Raw genomic sequence first — 15668 nt, forward strand, 5'->3', positions numbered from 1 at the left:
GGTCAGAGGTGGCTGACTAATCACCTCTGCACTCTTCCAGAAGGAACCGTTAATCCACTGGTAAAAAAGCAATGTCAAGGATGTATTAACACAAACTGGCTGAGCATCCTTAACAGACAAGTACTGAGTACAGGCCACAAAGGAGATATTCTCCACTAACCCAAAACAGCTTTTGTATCTGCTGCAGAAATGAAAAATAATAGTTTGTGGAAAACAGTTTGACCTGTGTTCTCTCATACAAAACCTTCCACCATTAAAGACACATCACGACGAGCCGTGCCAGAGCTCTAAAAATCTCCATGTACTGTTACTGTCTACCTGCTTCACCATGATGCTACAGGGCAAATCACACTTCACAGAATTCAGAGCCCACACATAAGAGGCACAGCCTAGGTGAACAATCACCCAAACTATCAATGTGGTATATAAAAATATTTCTCTTCTTAAAGAGGAGAACATATCATTTGATAAACTAGTGTCTCTCCTCAGCAGAGTTTGTGTTCCTTATATTTTTTTCCACTTTTAAATTTTTTATTTAGGATGTCATTATGCAGTCTTTTTATGTGTACCAAATCAATTTTCAGGGATAACCACATTCCTCTAGGAAAAAAAAAAAAAAAAAGCTAAAACATTTTCGTTAGGATATGGATTGCTTTTTAACAATATTTGACTATTTTTTCCTATTCATTAACAACTCTGTCAAGACTGCATGCTGGAAGACTCATACTTACTGCAGTCTTAAATGCTATACATTTTTTTCGTTCCACCGAAATGTTTCTTAAATACTTACAAACAGAACTACTTAAATGTCAAACTACCACTTATGCTCTTGAGTACTAAGTAATCCTTTAAGGTCGGCAGATTCCATCCTGTTTGCAACCAGTCAAATCAGTTATTGCCATACTGGAGAGATCACTAGATCTAGTAAGTTGCTCTTACTAAAGTCATGTAGAGATGAAGTGTAAGAAAATTAAAACCCAAGACAAAATGTCTCTGCACAAAGCCCAAAAGCACAGCAGTTACTAGGAGGAGAAGTAGTATTTTGAGAAGCATTTCTGAAAACTTGTTGTCACAGCATTTCCATTTTAAAATAGAGCAACCAAATACTACAAAATTAAGTTCATATTGAAGAGTTTTCATTCCGGGGAAAAAAGCGAGATTTCCCTCCAAAATGGTTCAATTTTTGACACAGTGTAGCACTTAAGAACAGGACTTCAACTTTTTTGAAGTTATTTTGGCCTGCAAAACCAACTAAAAGTGCCAGCCAAAGATGACCATCAGCACTGGGCTTGAAATCTCCTAAAATTGTGGGATTCAGGGCAAATTCTAGATAATCAAAACAACTTGTAATATTTCAAGATAATTCTTCCTCCATATATCAGTGACAGGCAGAAAAAAGCCTTCAAACTTCTGAAGCCATTTCAAAAGGCTATACTTTGTTAATTTTTAACTGATTAAAACCACTGAGAATACTATTTTAATTCGACATTTTTAGAAAGTCTTCATTTTAAACATCTTCATCAACACAGGAACTGGCAAATTGTTATGTAAAGGGTTTGGGGTGGAAAAGAGCAGTTCCACCTTTGTTTACTACTTTTTAGGATATCAGGAACAGAAAGAAAAAAAGCTTCTTCATTTTGTATTACTTGAGATGAATCCATTAGCTCAGTTAAAAAAAAAAAAAGAAAGAAAAAAGTATCACAGGTCAAAAGAACAAAATGACACACAAAAATCCATTGCCAAACTCGCTGTCGGTTGGATGCACAAGAGTAATGCTAAACAACTGTGGTATGGAGACAAAATATGCTTTCTTTAAGACACTTTTACAATAAGTTATTTAAGCCTTGTGAACAGCCTTGCCTTGCACCCACCCCTCACACATTAACGAAAACAAAGGGGGCCCATTTACATTGTAACCCCACAGTGGGGTTAAGCATGCGACCTTAAAGTACGGTGCTCTTGTGCTCAGTGGAAAGGTTCTTGACAATATAAACAAGAATTACTGCTGTTAGAGAAAGGGAAGACAATTAAAAACAATCTAGGATGCATGTTGTACAGCTGTTCAAGTTTCAGCTACGTCTGACCCCTAAAGATGCTACGGGTTTCACTTCAGAAACTTAAGTCATTTTAGTTTTATTAAAGTAATCCTTCAACAAAAACTGAATTCGTATGACAAACATGAGGTTTTATACGAGTAGCACAATGAAAATTATGTATTGTTGGCAAAACATGCCATTGCTGCAGTTAAAAAGATGTTGCGGTCTGCATATCTCTTTCCAATGCTTAAGCTTGCCAACAGCTGAGCAAAAAGGAAATCTCTGTAATGAATGCTAAGAGAACCTGTTGAGAAAAAACCAACTATTCTTAAAACAGGTCAAGTCACAATCAAATCTGTTTGACAGACCTTTGTATCCAGGCGAAAAAACCCCAACTGGGTGATTTCAGCAAAACTCTGCAGGCGCAGTGGCCCAAAATAGATCAAATTGCAGGACCAAACAGCCACAACATTTTTTTTAAGCTTAATTTTGGATACCATTGATTCCAAATGCAATAAAGACAGACTGCAATTATGGTCAGTAATTTCTTTAAACATACCTACAAATTTTCTAATAACCAAGAAAATACTTAAATTTTAAAGTGAAAATGAACAATCTTTTTTCCCATCAGTCACTAAAAGTAATTGTCTTAATATTGTCCTTAAAAAATAGGGTTAGAGAAGAAAAACTTCTGAGAAAATAACAAAGATCTTGGCTAAGTTTCATAAAACCACAATTTTCCTGCCTGTTTGATCTTTGTACAGTCAGCATAAGCCACTGAAACTCCTCCACAAATGAAAGGCATTCATGGGAAGCCATCAGAAAGCGTTGCTTGTCCTCTGGGAGCCGGACAATAAAAGAAAAGTTTGTGTCTGCCACGTGGGCCTACAATTCAGCTTAAATGAACAAACCATTGCAATATCCTTTGGCTTTGTGAAAACGATACTTCCTACTTTTTTGGAAGAAAGGAAGTCATATATAAACAGAACAAAGGGAAGAGGCAACACAAGTAGAGCCTCTCATAATAAATATTACAGTGAAAGTTTTGCTCATCAAACCAAGATTAAAAACATATTTTAATCTCCCAAGTTTTATGCCTTTGATGTACGTTCAAGAGGAAAGCTTATATATTTTGTAAGATTTACAACATTTCTAGTGGGAATAGCTTAGTATTTCAGTTTTTTCCTCTCTTTCTGAAACTGAGAATGTATGGGGTTGATTCTAACCCTGAATGCTGTGTCATATCAAACACTTTTGTAAAGAATAAAAGGTAGGATGTCTTTTGGACATTTTTCCCCCACAAATAGGCTAGTGTTCTACTGAACAAAGCACTGCAAAGTCATTATAATGGTGTAATGGTAACCTATGCAACTATGGAATACTTCTTAAAATGCCAGCTTTCCTAGACCACAGCAAATTCAAACACTTGCACTAAACTCCATAGCATAGAGAACCACTAAACGGCATTTCCTTGTGGTGCTAAAATTAGGAGAAGGTTACACAGCTTCAGTAGAAAGAGTAGCAATTTATTATCTGTAATTTCACCACTACATGCCCACAACAGCCTGATGTAACACACGAAGCATTAATTTTCAGAATTACAAAACACAAAGCATAAACCTTATGCAGCAGGGGCTCCCTTTGTAACATCTTCTGTTGAGTTCTGCATGATTTTCTTGGCCTCCCATACAACCTTTCTGAGCAGCTTTTCTTTATCTTTCTTGATACAGCACCCATTGCTGTGACAAAAGGACGTGCTCTTAAAATCACATTTTCTTGCTGTAACACAGTCAAATAGCTGCCCGTTTCCACAGCCTTAGGTGAAGGCAAAGCCACATACACTAATGATCCCCCCAGATGAGGCAAAATAGATGAAAGTTTCAGTGTAAGTAACAATGAATGAGTGGGTAAACATGCTCTCCCTGGTCTTGCAACACTCCTGGCTTTTGGCTTTGGTTTCTACCAACCATTAACTTTGGGGGACATCACCAGAAATTCTCAAGTATAGTTTCACAAACACAGAAGTCAGAAGAGCAAAGGTGAAAGTTGCCAGAACTGTCACTTCATACAGTGAAGGTAAGTGTACTGTATATTGGTAAGACTTAGTTTAACAATATTTAAGGAAGATCTGTTAACTTCAGAGAAATACAAAACTGCTGTGAAACAGTTATAAATGAAGAAAACACTGGGTGGTAGATAGGTGTATACTTAGGAGGTGGAAAGGAAGAAATGGGTGAGGAGGTGACAAAATCTTTCCAGAGCTGCGTCAGCCCCTGGAGAGCTGATACAGACTCTCCTCCACGCCATTTCAAAGGTACATGGACCACATATGTGTCTTTCCAGAAGTCAAATCCTTTCCAGATCTTTCCAAGCACCCCTGATCAGTCCATTTGATTCCAAAGATACATAAAAGAGAGATGCAGAAAGTTGTCCAGAGATGGCAACTTGCAGATAAAGAAAAAAAGGAGACAGAGATTTCAAGGACAACAAGAACCTACCATAGCAGATTGTCTTCCTTAAGGAAAATAAGTGAAATGCTGTAAGAGAAGAAAGGGATATCATACCAGAAAATTAATATAGATTTTAACTTAGGAACAGTCAATAAGAGATTATTCCAAAACTATTAGAAAAACAACAATAAATTTATAATCAGAAGTGCCAAAGCTGGAATTACACAAAGAAACTTCAAGGAGCCTGACAGGGAAGACAGGTGTCTTGTCAATAAATACTGTGCCAGAAGAAGGTTCAGGAACAACTTCTTAAGTCATTTGCCCAAAGCAAATAGCAAGCAAATGAAAGTGTGAGGAATAATAGGATTCTTGTCTCCTACTTTCTATTTCCCTTCATGTTGCCATATGGTATCCATATCTGGGAGGATAAGCAGTACTTTGTACCCTGGTGTTTCAGTTTTCATGACACTTTACAAGTCTCATTGCTCATTTCACTGCTTTCCACGAGCTACTCCTTAATGACACCCAGCCATTGCTTCCTTTGCTTTCCTGTAAAAACAACATACTCAGGAAATAATGAATGTATATTTGTCTCTTTCAAGTAACTGCAGCTCCATTTTAACCATTTACTTTGCAATAAAGTTTTTAAAGAGAGCTTTTTTTTACTCCTACAGAAAAAATGTGTGTGTATATCTTAAGGGTCACAATATATTTGTATATTTTTTTAAAATTAGTAATGTCCCATAGCCTCACTTCTGAGATACAACCTACATTAACTCCTCCACCTCAACAAAGAAAAAATAAAATCACAATGCAACAACTGAGCACTCCATAGCTCATTTTGACTCTTCAGCCCAAGCAGAAATATCCAGTGATTGGTACAGTAGCCACAAAAACGACTATCAAATTTCTTCTAATGGCAAGTTTCTAAAAGCATACTTTGCTAGAGGGAGTTACTTAGAAGTAGTTGTGGAAACAAGAAAGAATTGGCGCAGAGAAGAGGGATGTAAGCTTATTAACAACAGCATCCAAGCCCCAGCTGAAAGAAGCACCTGCAAAGGCAGAACTGTTTTGTCTCCTCTGACAAATGCAAACAGTGGACTCAAACCACTGGTCAAGGCAGAGCAGTTTCACTAGAAGGGAAAAGGAATCCTCCAGAACCACAGAGTCCAGGACCATGCCTCAGGTAGAAAACAAACCAGCAATGAACATGACTCAGAGTTACTTTTTGGCAGGGGAGTCTCTCTCTTCTTATTCTTCCTTGGTGCCCAACCTGCTGCATAGTCTATATGAGAAAATTCTGCATTTTTCTGCATGGCAGTAGCCTCTGAAGCAGGTATCAAAACCTGTGTTTAAGAAAGAGAATTGTAAACTCATCATTTTAAGATACTTTAAGGCGGGATAAGGCAAAGCTTCTGAAATCAAAACACTGTTCATAATAAATTAGGAGAAAGGAAATTCCTGAGAAAATTTAAGTCTTTCACCTCTCCCCAAAGCCCAGATTTTCATAGAATTTTAAAGTCTATTCCACTCACAAACCATTGCAACTCTCTGGAAACTATCCTAAAGGCTAACTTTTCCCTGTGGTTAGAAAAGTGTTTGCAATGCTACAACATGGTCTCAGAGTGATATTCTAAGTTTTTCACCTTATATGATAAACTTGAATATGAAAAACATATACAGAAATACAGGTTAGATTTTTTTTTTTCTTGATTAATATAGCACAGGGAAAAGATTCATCACTGTTCATAAGAATTCATTCGCTCAGGGAATTTTTTCATCTGTCCTGTCCTTTACTTAGCTAGACAGAAAATAGATTTTGCTGGCTATGTTTAATTTCCAGAGCTGTCACTGTGATCTAAAACATTTATATTGGAGCAACCACATTTATCCTCAGGAAACCAGGAACTGGAGTACCAGTTCAAACACTGGATAGGCTATCTGCTATCTGCTGACCCCAGTGGTGTCTTAGATTTAGAAGCTGTACAGTGCAAATCAGCTGTAAAATATTTTTTGATTAAAACATATTTGAAAAATGGAATGAAACAGCAAAAATGCAATGAAACAGAAAAAATTGACATGGTTTATATATGCTTATTTACTGGTTAGTACAAATGTGAGGCACAAGTAGGTGTAAAATGAGAACATGATATCAATAATTATTATTTCTGATGTAAATCTCTAAGCATACTTTGAATGTCTAGTATATAATTGTATAAATATATGTATAATTTAATTGTATAAATTCGGATTATGGAAAGAGTCACCAAAAAAGAGCATCACAGGCAACAGACTCATAGTCTTGCTTGTAAGTCATGTTATTTACTTAAGCCCATTATGCAGATTTTCAAATGGTTGTTTTTAAAAAAAGATTACAACACTTCTGCAAATATTTATGGTTCAACCCAAGAAAATAAATGGTTGTTTGTGATAAATGTAAGAAGGAATCAAAAATATTTTAGAAGACTTTGAAACAGGACCAGGACTAGCAAAATTCTAATATACTATATATTTGTACAGAACATAACCTTCAATATGAAAACTGCTAAGTACATTGTTCTAGCTATACCAGCTAAATCAGCAAACAACTTTCTCCATCTTTTATGAAGCAAATCTTATTTAGTAACCTGGTTCTTATTATTCTCATTTAAAGGACTGATATTTATATGTCTAAATTACACCTTTAGTTGTATGTTCTTTCAGTCTTGCTTGCTACCTACTAATTTATTTCTCCCCAAATGCTTTTTTTTTCTTTTTTAGTATTAAAAATGGATTTACACAAAACCAATAACAATTTTCAGTAAAAACATATTCTTGTTTTAATCAGGCAGTTCATCACTTAAAATTTCACACATACACACTATTGCAAATGTTCTATCTGCAGACTTTCAGGCTGAATGTTCTGCTACTGTGAGGCCATAATGTAACCACTCCTTCAAGAAAGCTGATTCAGAAATATGTCAGCTGACAAAAAACTATTTTGACATATAAAGTGAAATTATACATTCAGACAAAAGTCACATTTTTAACTAATTGCATCATTTTGTATTAGTAGTTTACATATTTAATATTCCCAGAGCAAGGCCCTATTAAATGCTGCAGCCAAGTTTAAGAGATGAAAATTCAGTTCTTTTTACCCTAGCATCCTTTGCACTTCTAAGACCCTTTATACTTCCATTATATTTATTCCTATTTCTCTCACTTGGCTATTGTTACTCCCTCTTTTCTGCAACCTATTTCCCTCCCAATTTCTCGCTCTGGTCACAAAACCACTTTGACCTTTAATTCTACCTCCTACTGAACTACTTCAAATGCTTTCAACACGCTTTGGTGCCAGACTACTCACAGCCTCTCTACAGCACTAGAAAAAAAACATTTCTAAGCATAAATGAAACTATTAAAATGGAAACATTAAAGGCACAAGGAATGAAGCCTGTGTAGCATTTGGTATTTGCACTAACCACAGACCAGCAGTTGAATGGCACTTGGCACTTAAGCAATCCTGAACAGAGAAATCATGTAGGAAGCCACAGTGCAGTGTGCAGCATTCCCCCTGGAGCATGTACAGGAAAAAAGTACCCCTAAAATTTTAGCATGTCTGCTTTTTATCCCACAATGCAGGGACTAATTGCCCTCAGTGTCTGAGCTGGATTCCTTGCATGCTGGAGCAGAACAAATACTGCTTTTTCACCTATCCGTCACAGCAAACATGAAAGATTACGACAAAAGCAAACCAGCACTAATCTCAGCACCTCACTGAGCTCAGAGCAAAACACCAGAGAGCAAAGCAGAGAGAAACTGAGCACAGACAGTAAAACACAATCATCAGATGAGTGGCTGGACAGGAGCAACTTGCCTCTGTGCTTCCACCTGGGTAACAATCATCATATCTGCTGTAGAGCAACATTAAACATTAGAGCATTGGTATGTAGATTAAATGTTTAAGAATTACTAAAATATGTTGCAATTTTCGGGCAGATTGGAGGACTTCATCCAGCAGTTCAGGCATTGAGCCCATTCTGGTAACTGAGTTAAAACAGAGCTTTATACACCAGTGAACTCATGTTCCAGCTCTGCAAAACAGACACCGTTAACATTTGCTCAGTCTAGTCTGATGCTGAGATTTCCTAAAGCAGCAAGTCAGGAGCAGTTATGCCTCTAATGGAAAATGCAGAGGGAGGCTTATCATATTCTGTTACAGCTTCCCAGGTTGCCATCATCTGAGCTGAGAACAATCTACAAGCTCAAAAAACTGCCCTAACCAGATGAGCCGCTCCCCTTCCGCTTCTGGCTTCCTAACTTTAGTGTTTCCTTTGCTCTTTGACCATCTCCTTTGTTTATATGCAAGTCCTAAACACTGCAGAGGGCTATGCTCCATCAAAATAATTCTCCTGTAACTGGCTTGTTGCAGTTTCAGGTACTACCAGAGAGGTTTTGGAGTGGAAAAACACCAGTGAGGGAACTCTGGCAGGTCTTCCATCATGCCCACACTTTTCCAGATTTGGAGTAGGTGGAATGACCACAGCATGAAGAATCTCCAGAGGGAACATGTACCTCAGATTTTCAGTCAAGGAACGTGTTATAGTCACCTTTACAGAAGGGAGCAAAGCCAGTGCCACAGCACACTTTGGTGAACACTGGCAATTGCTGTAAAGGCTTTGCAGTTGGACACAGCAACTCAGCAAACCTGGACACATAACTGAATTCTCCTGGAGCTGTGGGAATGGTTACATAACCCCAGAAATGTGTGAAAAACAAAACAGCAAAAATCCTTCAGTGCTTCCCTCTCAATCACCTCCAGCACTTTAAGGCACACAGCTGAGAAAAACACCAAAAAACCTTATGGTAATTCAAGAAAGTATTGAAATATTAGGGCAAGGGTAACTTCTGCACAGCCACAGCCTTTGAAACAACTGAAGGCTTTTAATAGAGCTCCTCAACTCTGAAACCACAGTGACTGTGATACAGCTGGCAGCTGGACAAGAATCTCTGCAATATCTCCACATCACCTGAAATGACAGCCATATATATTTATACCTTATAAAGTGTGTGTTTATATGTATACATACACATATGTATGTACACACCTTTATAATCTTTAATAAATCTTTCCAAAAAGGCTTAGAATGAGACACAGGTAGGTATCCACTTTTTCACAGATTTAAGTAGAGAATACCTTCTTCCATATGCTTTTTACTATGATTCTTTTGGTTATGAGATTTTCATTATCTTTAAATGGTGGATTTCTGGAAGAGCTGTTCAGTGCAAAGAGAACTTATGTTCTAATGCCTACAGCTTCAACAGACTTGGGCCCCTACAGAAGAAGCATGCTCCTCTCCTCACCCCAACTGGTCTCAAAATAATTTTCAGATAAAACAGAGAATGAAAAAACCTTTAGAAAAAAAAATCCAAAGAAAAAACACTGAAAAAACCCCAAAACCCAAATAAAAGAATGTACCTTTGACCTCTGGTAATTCAAATAGAGCGTTAATCACCAAAGGATTAACACCCTCCGTATTATAAATAACATAACCAGTCATCAGGAAATTATAACACCCCATATAATCAAGAAACACTGAAGTCTGTAACAGAACTATGCCCAAGCAGTGGGATGAGAGGTACTCAGATGAGAAACTTAACACATTGTATCAGTTCAGTGAGATTCTGCAACTTCAAGCATTATGGAGAGAAGCTCAGTACTTAAACAGGCAAAAATCTTTCCCTCTGTGGGTGCACATGGCTGTATATACATGTATATGTATAGGTATGCATCCATGTGCCATATAAACACAAAAAACTAATTCACATGACTTGATCGTTATGTGCATTTTAAACATTTTTTTAAATCTATGTATATATAACCTCCCTGGGTTTTTCCAGAATAATTTTATGTTTGTTGAATTAAAAGCAAATACTGTCCAACATACTTTAAATAGTTTTCTGCATTTGACATAATTACTTTTTCTTAAACAAAAACTATTTCTCCCTTATTTGATTCTGTACTATAAACCAGTAACATATTAAATGTAGTATTACTACTGCACAGAGGTATCAATTAATGGATTTCTATCAAAACACTACATTTTTAAAGGGATAGGAACACAAAAATCAAAGACACCACTACCCACAGTATTTAGCTTTGAAGGAGACTCACAGTACACCCTTATCTTCTGCCATCTTCACCATAACCACTTCCTACTTGCAAAGCCTCTCCATCCTATTTTCTATCAAACCACTCCACTCCTTTTTGCCTGAGAGCCTTTGCCATCCTCTCCCACTCTTTGTCAGTCTCCAAAGCTTTTCCTGCCAAGCTTGTTTTCTATTCCCACTGTACCCAAAGGTCCATTCCACCCACAAACCAGTTTCAAGTTTTCCAAGCACTTCTGCACTCACTCCAAAGCTGCTGTCCCAGGAGTTCTCACTCACCTTGCCTTCAGTCCTGTCATTCTGCCACCAGAAGGGCTCCTAGCCCTCTTCCCATGTTGTCACTGGCTACTGGCACCTGCTGCCACTCTCCCCTTGGCCAGCTGCAACTGCTGCCCTGATTGCTTCTTCCCCCACCCCTTACTCTTTCAGAAACCTGTAGAGGTAAGTAAAGAAGTAACATTAACGAGTCAGATGAAGCAAATAACACGGTAAGTAGAACTCACTCAGCACTTACTGTTTCCAGCTGTGCCTGTGCCTTGCTAATCAATCTCCTCCTCTACCCAGACAGGAGGGTTCCACTAGGACCAGAACCCCAGCATTTCCCCAAGAGGAAAATCAGACCTTTTCCTCAACATGGAGTACCTCATGAAGAATATGAAGAGTACCTCATCTCAAGAAAGAATAACTGAGTTCAAATTACTTTAATTTGTAACAGTATTTTCTGCTGAGACTCAAAGAGCAGTGGAGGAAAGACCCACATTCCCACAATTACACTGTATTAGTTTACTTCTTCCAAAGAATAGCAAAATAATGTAGGGTCATGGAATCTGGTGACACACCTACAAGCAGGCAAGCCAAGGTTGGGATGAAAATGGACAGCTCTTCCCACGTACAAAAATCTTAAAATTAGATAAGGATAAAAAGAAAAGTAGACTTTCTCGGTTTGAGAAGCCTTCACAATCTAAACTGCATTAGAATTTCTCCTTTAAATCTTCAGTAAAAATGACACACTCCTTTAGTTCACTTCTTCCCATTGCAGAGTAAGTAGCAAATCTTATCTTTTTCAAGCCCACTATAAAAATGCCACACAATTTCTCCAACCTTGTGTCATTCCACAAGTACAAAAGACAGTTTCTATATGAAATACACTTTAAAGCTGTACCATGAGAAAAAGCACAGCTTAATTAAGTTAACTAAGCTGATTAAGCCATGCTCTTTCACCTACTACAGGAAGTATTTAGCCCTGGAGCCATCCTAAAGGCACCTCACACAGTGTATGACATGTTTTCCAGAGATACTGTATATATTTAGTCACTGTGGAAGGGGAAAAAGCAAACACCCTATATGTCAGCATGCCAACAAAAGAACAGAAGTATCAGCTGATAAAGCAGCTGTTTACATCTCATTCTTGTCTGGAAGGTAGGTATTACATTACAAGGGAATAGACAAAGTTAAGAGAACAGTACCCCACCACCCCAGATCTGACTGTTACAAAATAATTTAAGAAGGAGCACACTCTCCAAAAATCTTGATCACTGATATTATTATCATTATTATTATTGTTGAGTGAAAAGCAAATGCTTTCCAACATACTTCAAATAGTTTACTGCATTAGACATAATTACTTTTTCTTAAACAAAGACTATTCCTCCCTTATTTGATTCTGTACTCAAACCAGTAACATATTAAATGTAGTATTACTGCTGCACAGAGGTATCAATTAATGGAATTCTATCAAAACACTACATTTTTAAAGGGATGGGAACACAAAAAATCAGACATCACTACCCACAGTATTTAGCTTTGAAGGAGACTCACAGCTACACCGTTATCTTCTGCCATCTTCACCATAACCACCTCCCACTTGCAAAGCCTCTCCATCCTATTTTCCAAAAATCTTGATCACTGATATTATTACTAGAATCTTTGTAAGTTTACAAACAACTCAGACAAATGAATTGAAAATCGAGTAGATTACAACAGCTTTATTTTAAAATAATTAAGAATAATCTTTCTCCTTTGTTGTATTTAAATGCATTTATATCATTAAAAGAATTCTTTAAAATTTTCAATCCTTTTAAAATCTATAAAAGAAATTTCTAAAATGAAGACATAGCAGTATTCTTATCTTGGCTTTTCCTGGTACAAGGCTGCTGCTCTGTGTCTCATAAAGATTTCTGGCAGAGTGAGAAAACCTGGTCAGTATCAGAGTCTTTCCTGGGACCTGTCTGAAGTGTCGACAAGCAGCTAAGCTGAATATTAATACACTCTCCATCATCAAAAGCTGTTGCATACCCAAAGGATGAAAAATATTTTAATCAGCTTTCAGCTTGTCTAGTAGAAGTCAGTTTATTCCTTGGGGATTATACATCTATGTGCTCAATTTTTGTCTTCGCGCTCTCTCTCCGTACATATTACTTTTGAAACTAGCAGCAAAGAGCCTAAATCTGCTGTTATGTTGGGAAAAGCCAGCTAATGCTGTGATTCAATTACAGTATTTTACATTTGAGAAGGAAATGTAGAAGATGAAAAGCAAAGAAAAAACTTGAGAAAACAGCCCTGTTATCAAGTTTTTTAACAGTAGGATTTCTTAAAGAAACCAGTGAGACTTTTTTTGTTTTGTTCAACATTTCAGCAAATTCTGAGAGTTTTCAGACTGGTTCATCTGTTGTCTTACCCATCTTTTCTTCTCCCCAGTAGATTCCTAATTATTGCAAATCCACAATTCCTTTAGCATAACAACCACCAGTGGAATTGACCCATGAATGTATAAATATTTTATAAACATGTGTATCAAGTATGTCCTACATGAAAACCAACAAAAGATCAGTAATGGAAAAATGTTTTGAAGAGCCTTGACTGTACAAGTACATGCCTTGACTGCATGGCAACCTCTCCTTTCTCTGCTGTCTTTCCTCTGAGAGACAATGCCAGTCCCTGTAAAGTTGCATTAATGAAGATAACACCTACAGGAGAAGACTTTTAAAAGTGAGAAATATCAGTAATCTTAATTCTCTTTATTTTAAATCCTTTTAAAAGCATCATAACATTTTTGGACTAGGACCTAGTCAGGACTTGGATTGGTCTTTGCCTTGAGCATCTACATAAAAGCAATACAGAGCTAATTTCTTCTTGCCTCACTTCTGCTTCCTGGGGATAGATGTATTACCATTGGACATGCAACACCATGTTGCTCTTTCCTCTTGCCCATAAGTGAAGACATGAAGAAATGTAAGGCTCTGCTGACTTTCAGATTTTCTATAACCTCATGGAAGTCTGAAAAGTACCACCTCTGTGTGGGACTACACAGCATCAGCATAAACTGCTTTGTACAGACTAATCTTAAAATAATTTCTATCATCCATCAGCAACAAACCCAATCGTTACTTTTGAGCAAAAGAGTGAATTTTGTGGTCCTACTACCGCAAATGATTTCAGCACATGATTTCTATTTCATGAAATGGAAGCATGACATTGGACAGAAGGAGACCAAAAGGATCACAACGAGTTAATTTACTCTGCCATGTGTCTGAATTACAAAAAAAGTCTTATAATTCAGTTATCCAAGCTGAGTCCCACCACAACATCACAAAACAATTGACTTTCTAGATAGCTGGTGAAGCTCGAATCCATTAGCATGTAGGACACAGCTTGAAGATTGAGCTAAAATGTAATTATTAGCAGTGTATATATGCATACATATATACACAGACACATAAAAATAATCACTGCAGTTTATTACACAATGACATTGATCCCTAGGCAGCTAGACAACATGAACTGATGCACTATTCCCAGCTATTAACAGTGCACTTTGTGGATCACTGCATGCTAAGCACGAGCTGGATTCATCTTGAGCACAGCTCCACTGATGGCATTCCTGTCCCCCAGCAACAATCTGTCCTCTTCTCACCATCCCGTTAATGGTTCTACTCTATTACAGAAATTCAAAATGAGTCCTATGAAAACTAGTCTGATTGTGATAAACAATCACATTATTTTACTGGAATAATTTAAAAGATTTGCTACACTTTATATTAGTGCCTCTGTTGTGAAAATTATATAGATTTCAGACTGACTAGCAGTCCAAGGAAAACTGCCAAAATCTGATGTTCACTTGTAACATTTGAGAAAAACCAGTAATTATCTACCTACTGCAGAATAGTAAACATTATTATATCTGCAGCTTCAGGATCATTAAGCAGAAGCATGAGTAGTGACAAACAGAAAGTGCAAAAAAGATTCACACAAAAGCTCCTGAGAACTAGACCTGGGAACTGCCTGGAGACAATCAGGGTCAGCCAAAACACAGTAAACTCTTCTTAGACAGAATTTGCCCATCTGAAAAAAAAAAAAAAAAAAAGCTCCTATGTGGCCCCATCTACACTTTGCAATCATGATATGGGGAGGCAGAAATTTGTTGGTTTCCTTCAAATGCAGGATGTTCTCTCCCTAGGACATAGCCAAAAGTAATTGTCAGATACAGAAAAAAACATAGCCTCATCTAACTGAGGAGGAATTTCAGATCAGAAATTGTCTGCAATCTAAAACCAAAGTAAGACCTCAATGTTTTGATTGCCAGACTGATTTTGAAAACCACACCTAAGTTACTTGCACAAGTTAAACAGAGGGTCAGTAAAAGAATTAGCACCTAATTCATCAGGGCATAATGCTCTCCATAGCAACTTCTAAAGCCAAGTTTCATTTCATAATGTATAAAATGAAAGCTGCAATTTTGAGCAAAGATGAAGTAACTGTTAAAGAACACATTACAAAAATACTGTTCAGCCATGATCTTGTTAGGAATTAGAAGGACTGATGATCAGATAGGAAAGAAAAGGTATCGATGCAGCAACAGCAGCTTTTCAGAAGATGTCAACCTCCCTTGCCTACCAAAGCCATTTGGAAAGTAAAGCAGCTGTATTCTATTTTATAGTGGTTACAGAGCCACTAAAATACAATAGCAATAAAACCACATTTAGCAACACTAGCTGTATTAAAAAACATACAGCAATGTAGATGGTGACATTTTAGT

At 37.2% G+C, this 15668-nt stretch overlaps 1 protein-coding gene across 4 annotated transcripts in view; it reads right to left on the minus strand.

Moving 5' to 3' along the window:
• Window positions 1-15668, minus strand: part of FTO (FTO alpha-ketoglutarate dependent dioxygenase) — a 231995-nt gene that overhangs the window by 140779 nt on the left and 75548 nt on the right. Inside the window, exon 8 of one of the 4 annotated variants that reach the window (XM_019284218.2) lies at window positions 10913-11066. The exons of the other annotated variants lie outside the window; for them this stretch is intronic. Within the exon in view, the coding sequence (XP_019139763.1) occupies window positions 10929-11066 (138 nt within the window). The 3' untranslated portion in view covers window positions 10913-10928. The remainder of the gene's footprint in view (window positions 1-10912; window positions 11067-15668) is intronic. 4 annotated transcript variants of the gene reach the window in all.

Source organism: Corvus cornix, chromosome 11 (assembly GCF_000738735.6).
Source record: "Corvus cornix cornix isolate S_Up_H32 chromosome 11, ASM73873v5, whole genome shotgun sequence".
Classification (NCBI taxonomy): domain Eukaryota; kingdom Metazoa; phylum Chordata; class Aves; order Passeriformes; family Corvidae; genus Corvus; species Corvus cornix.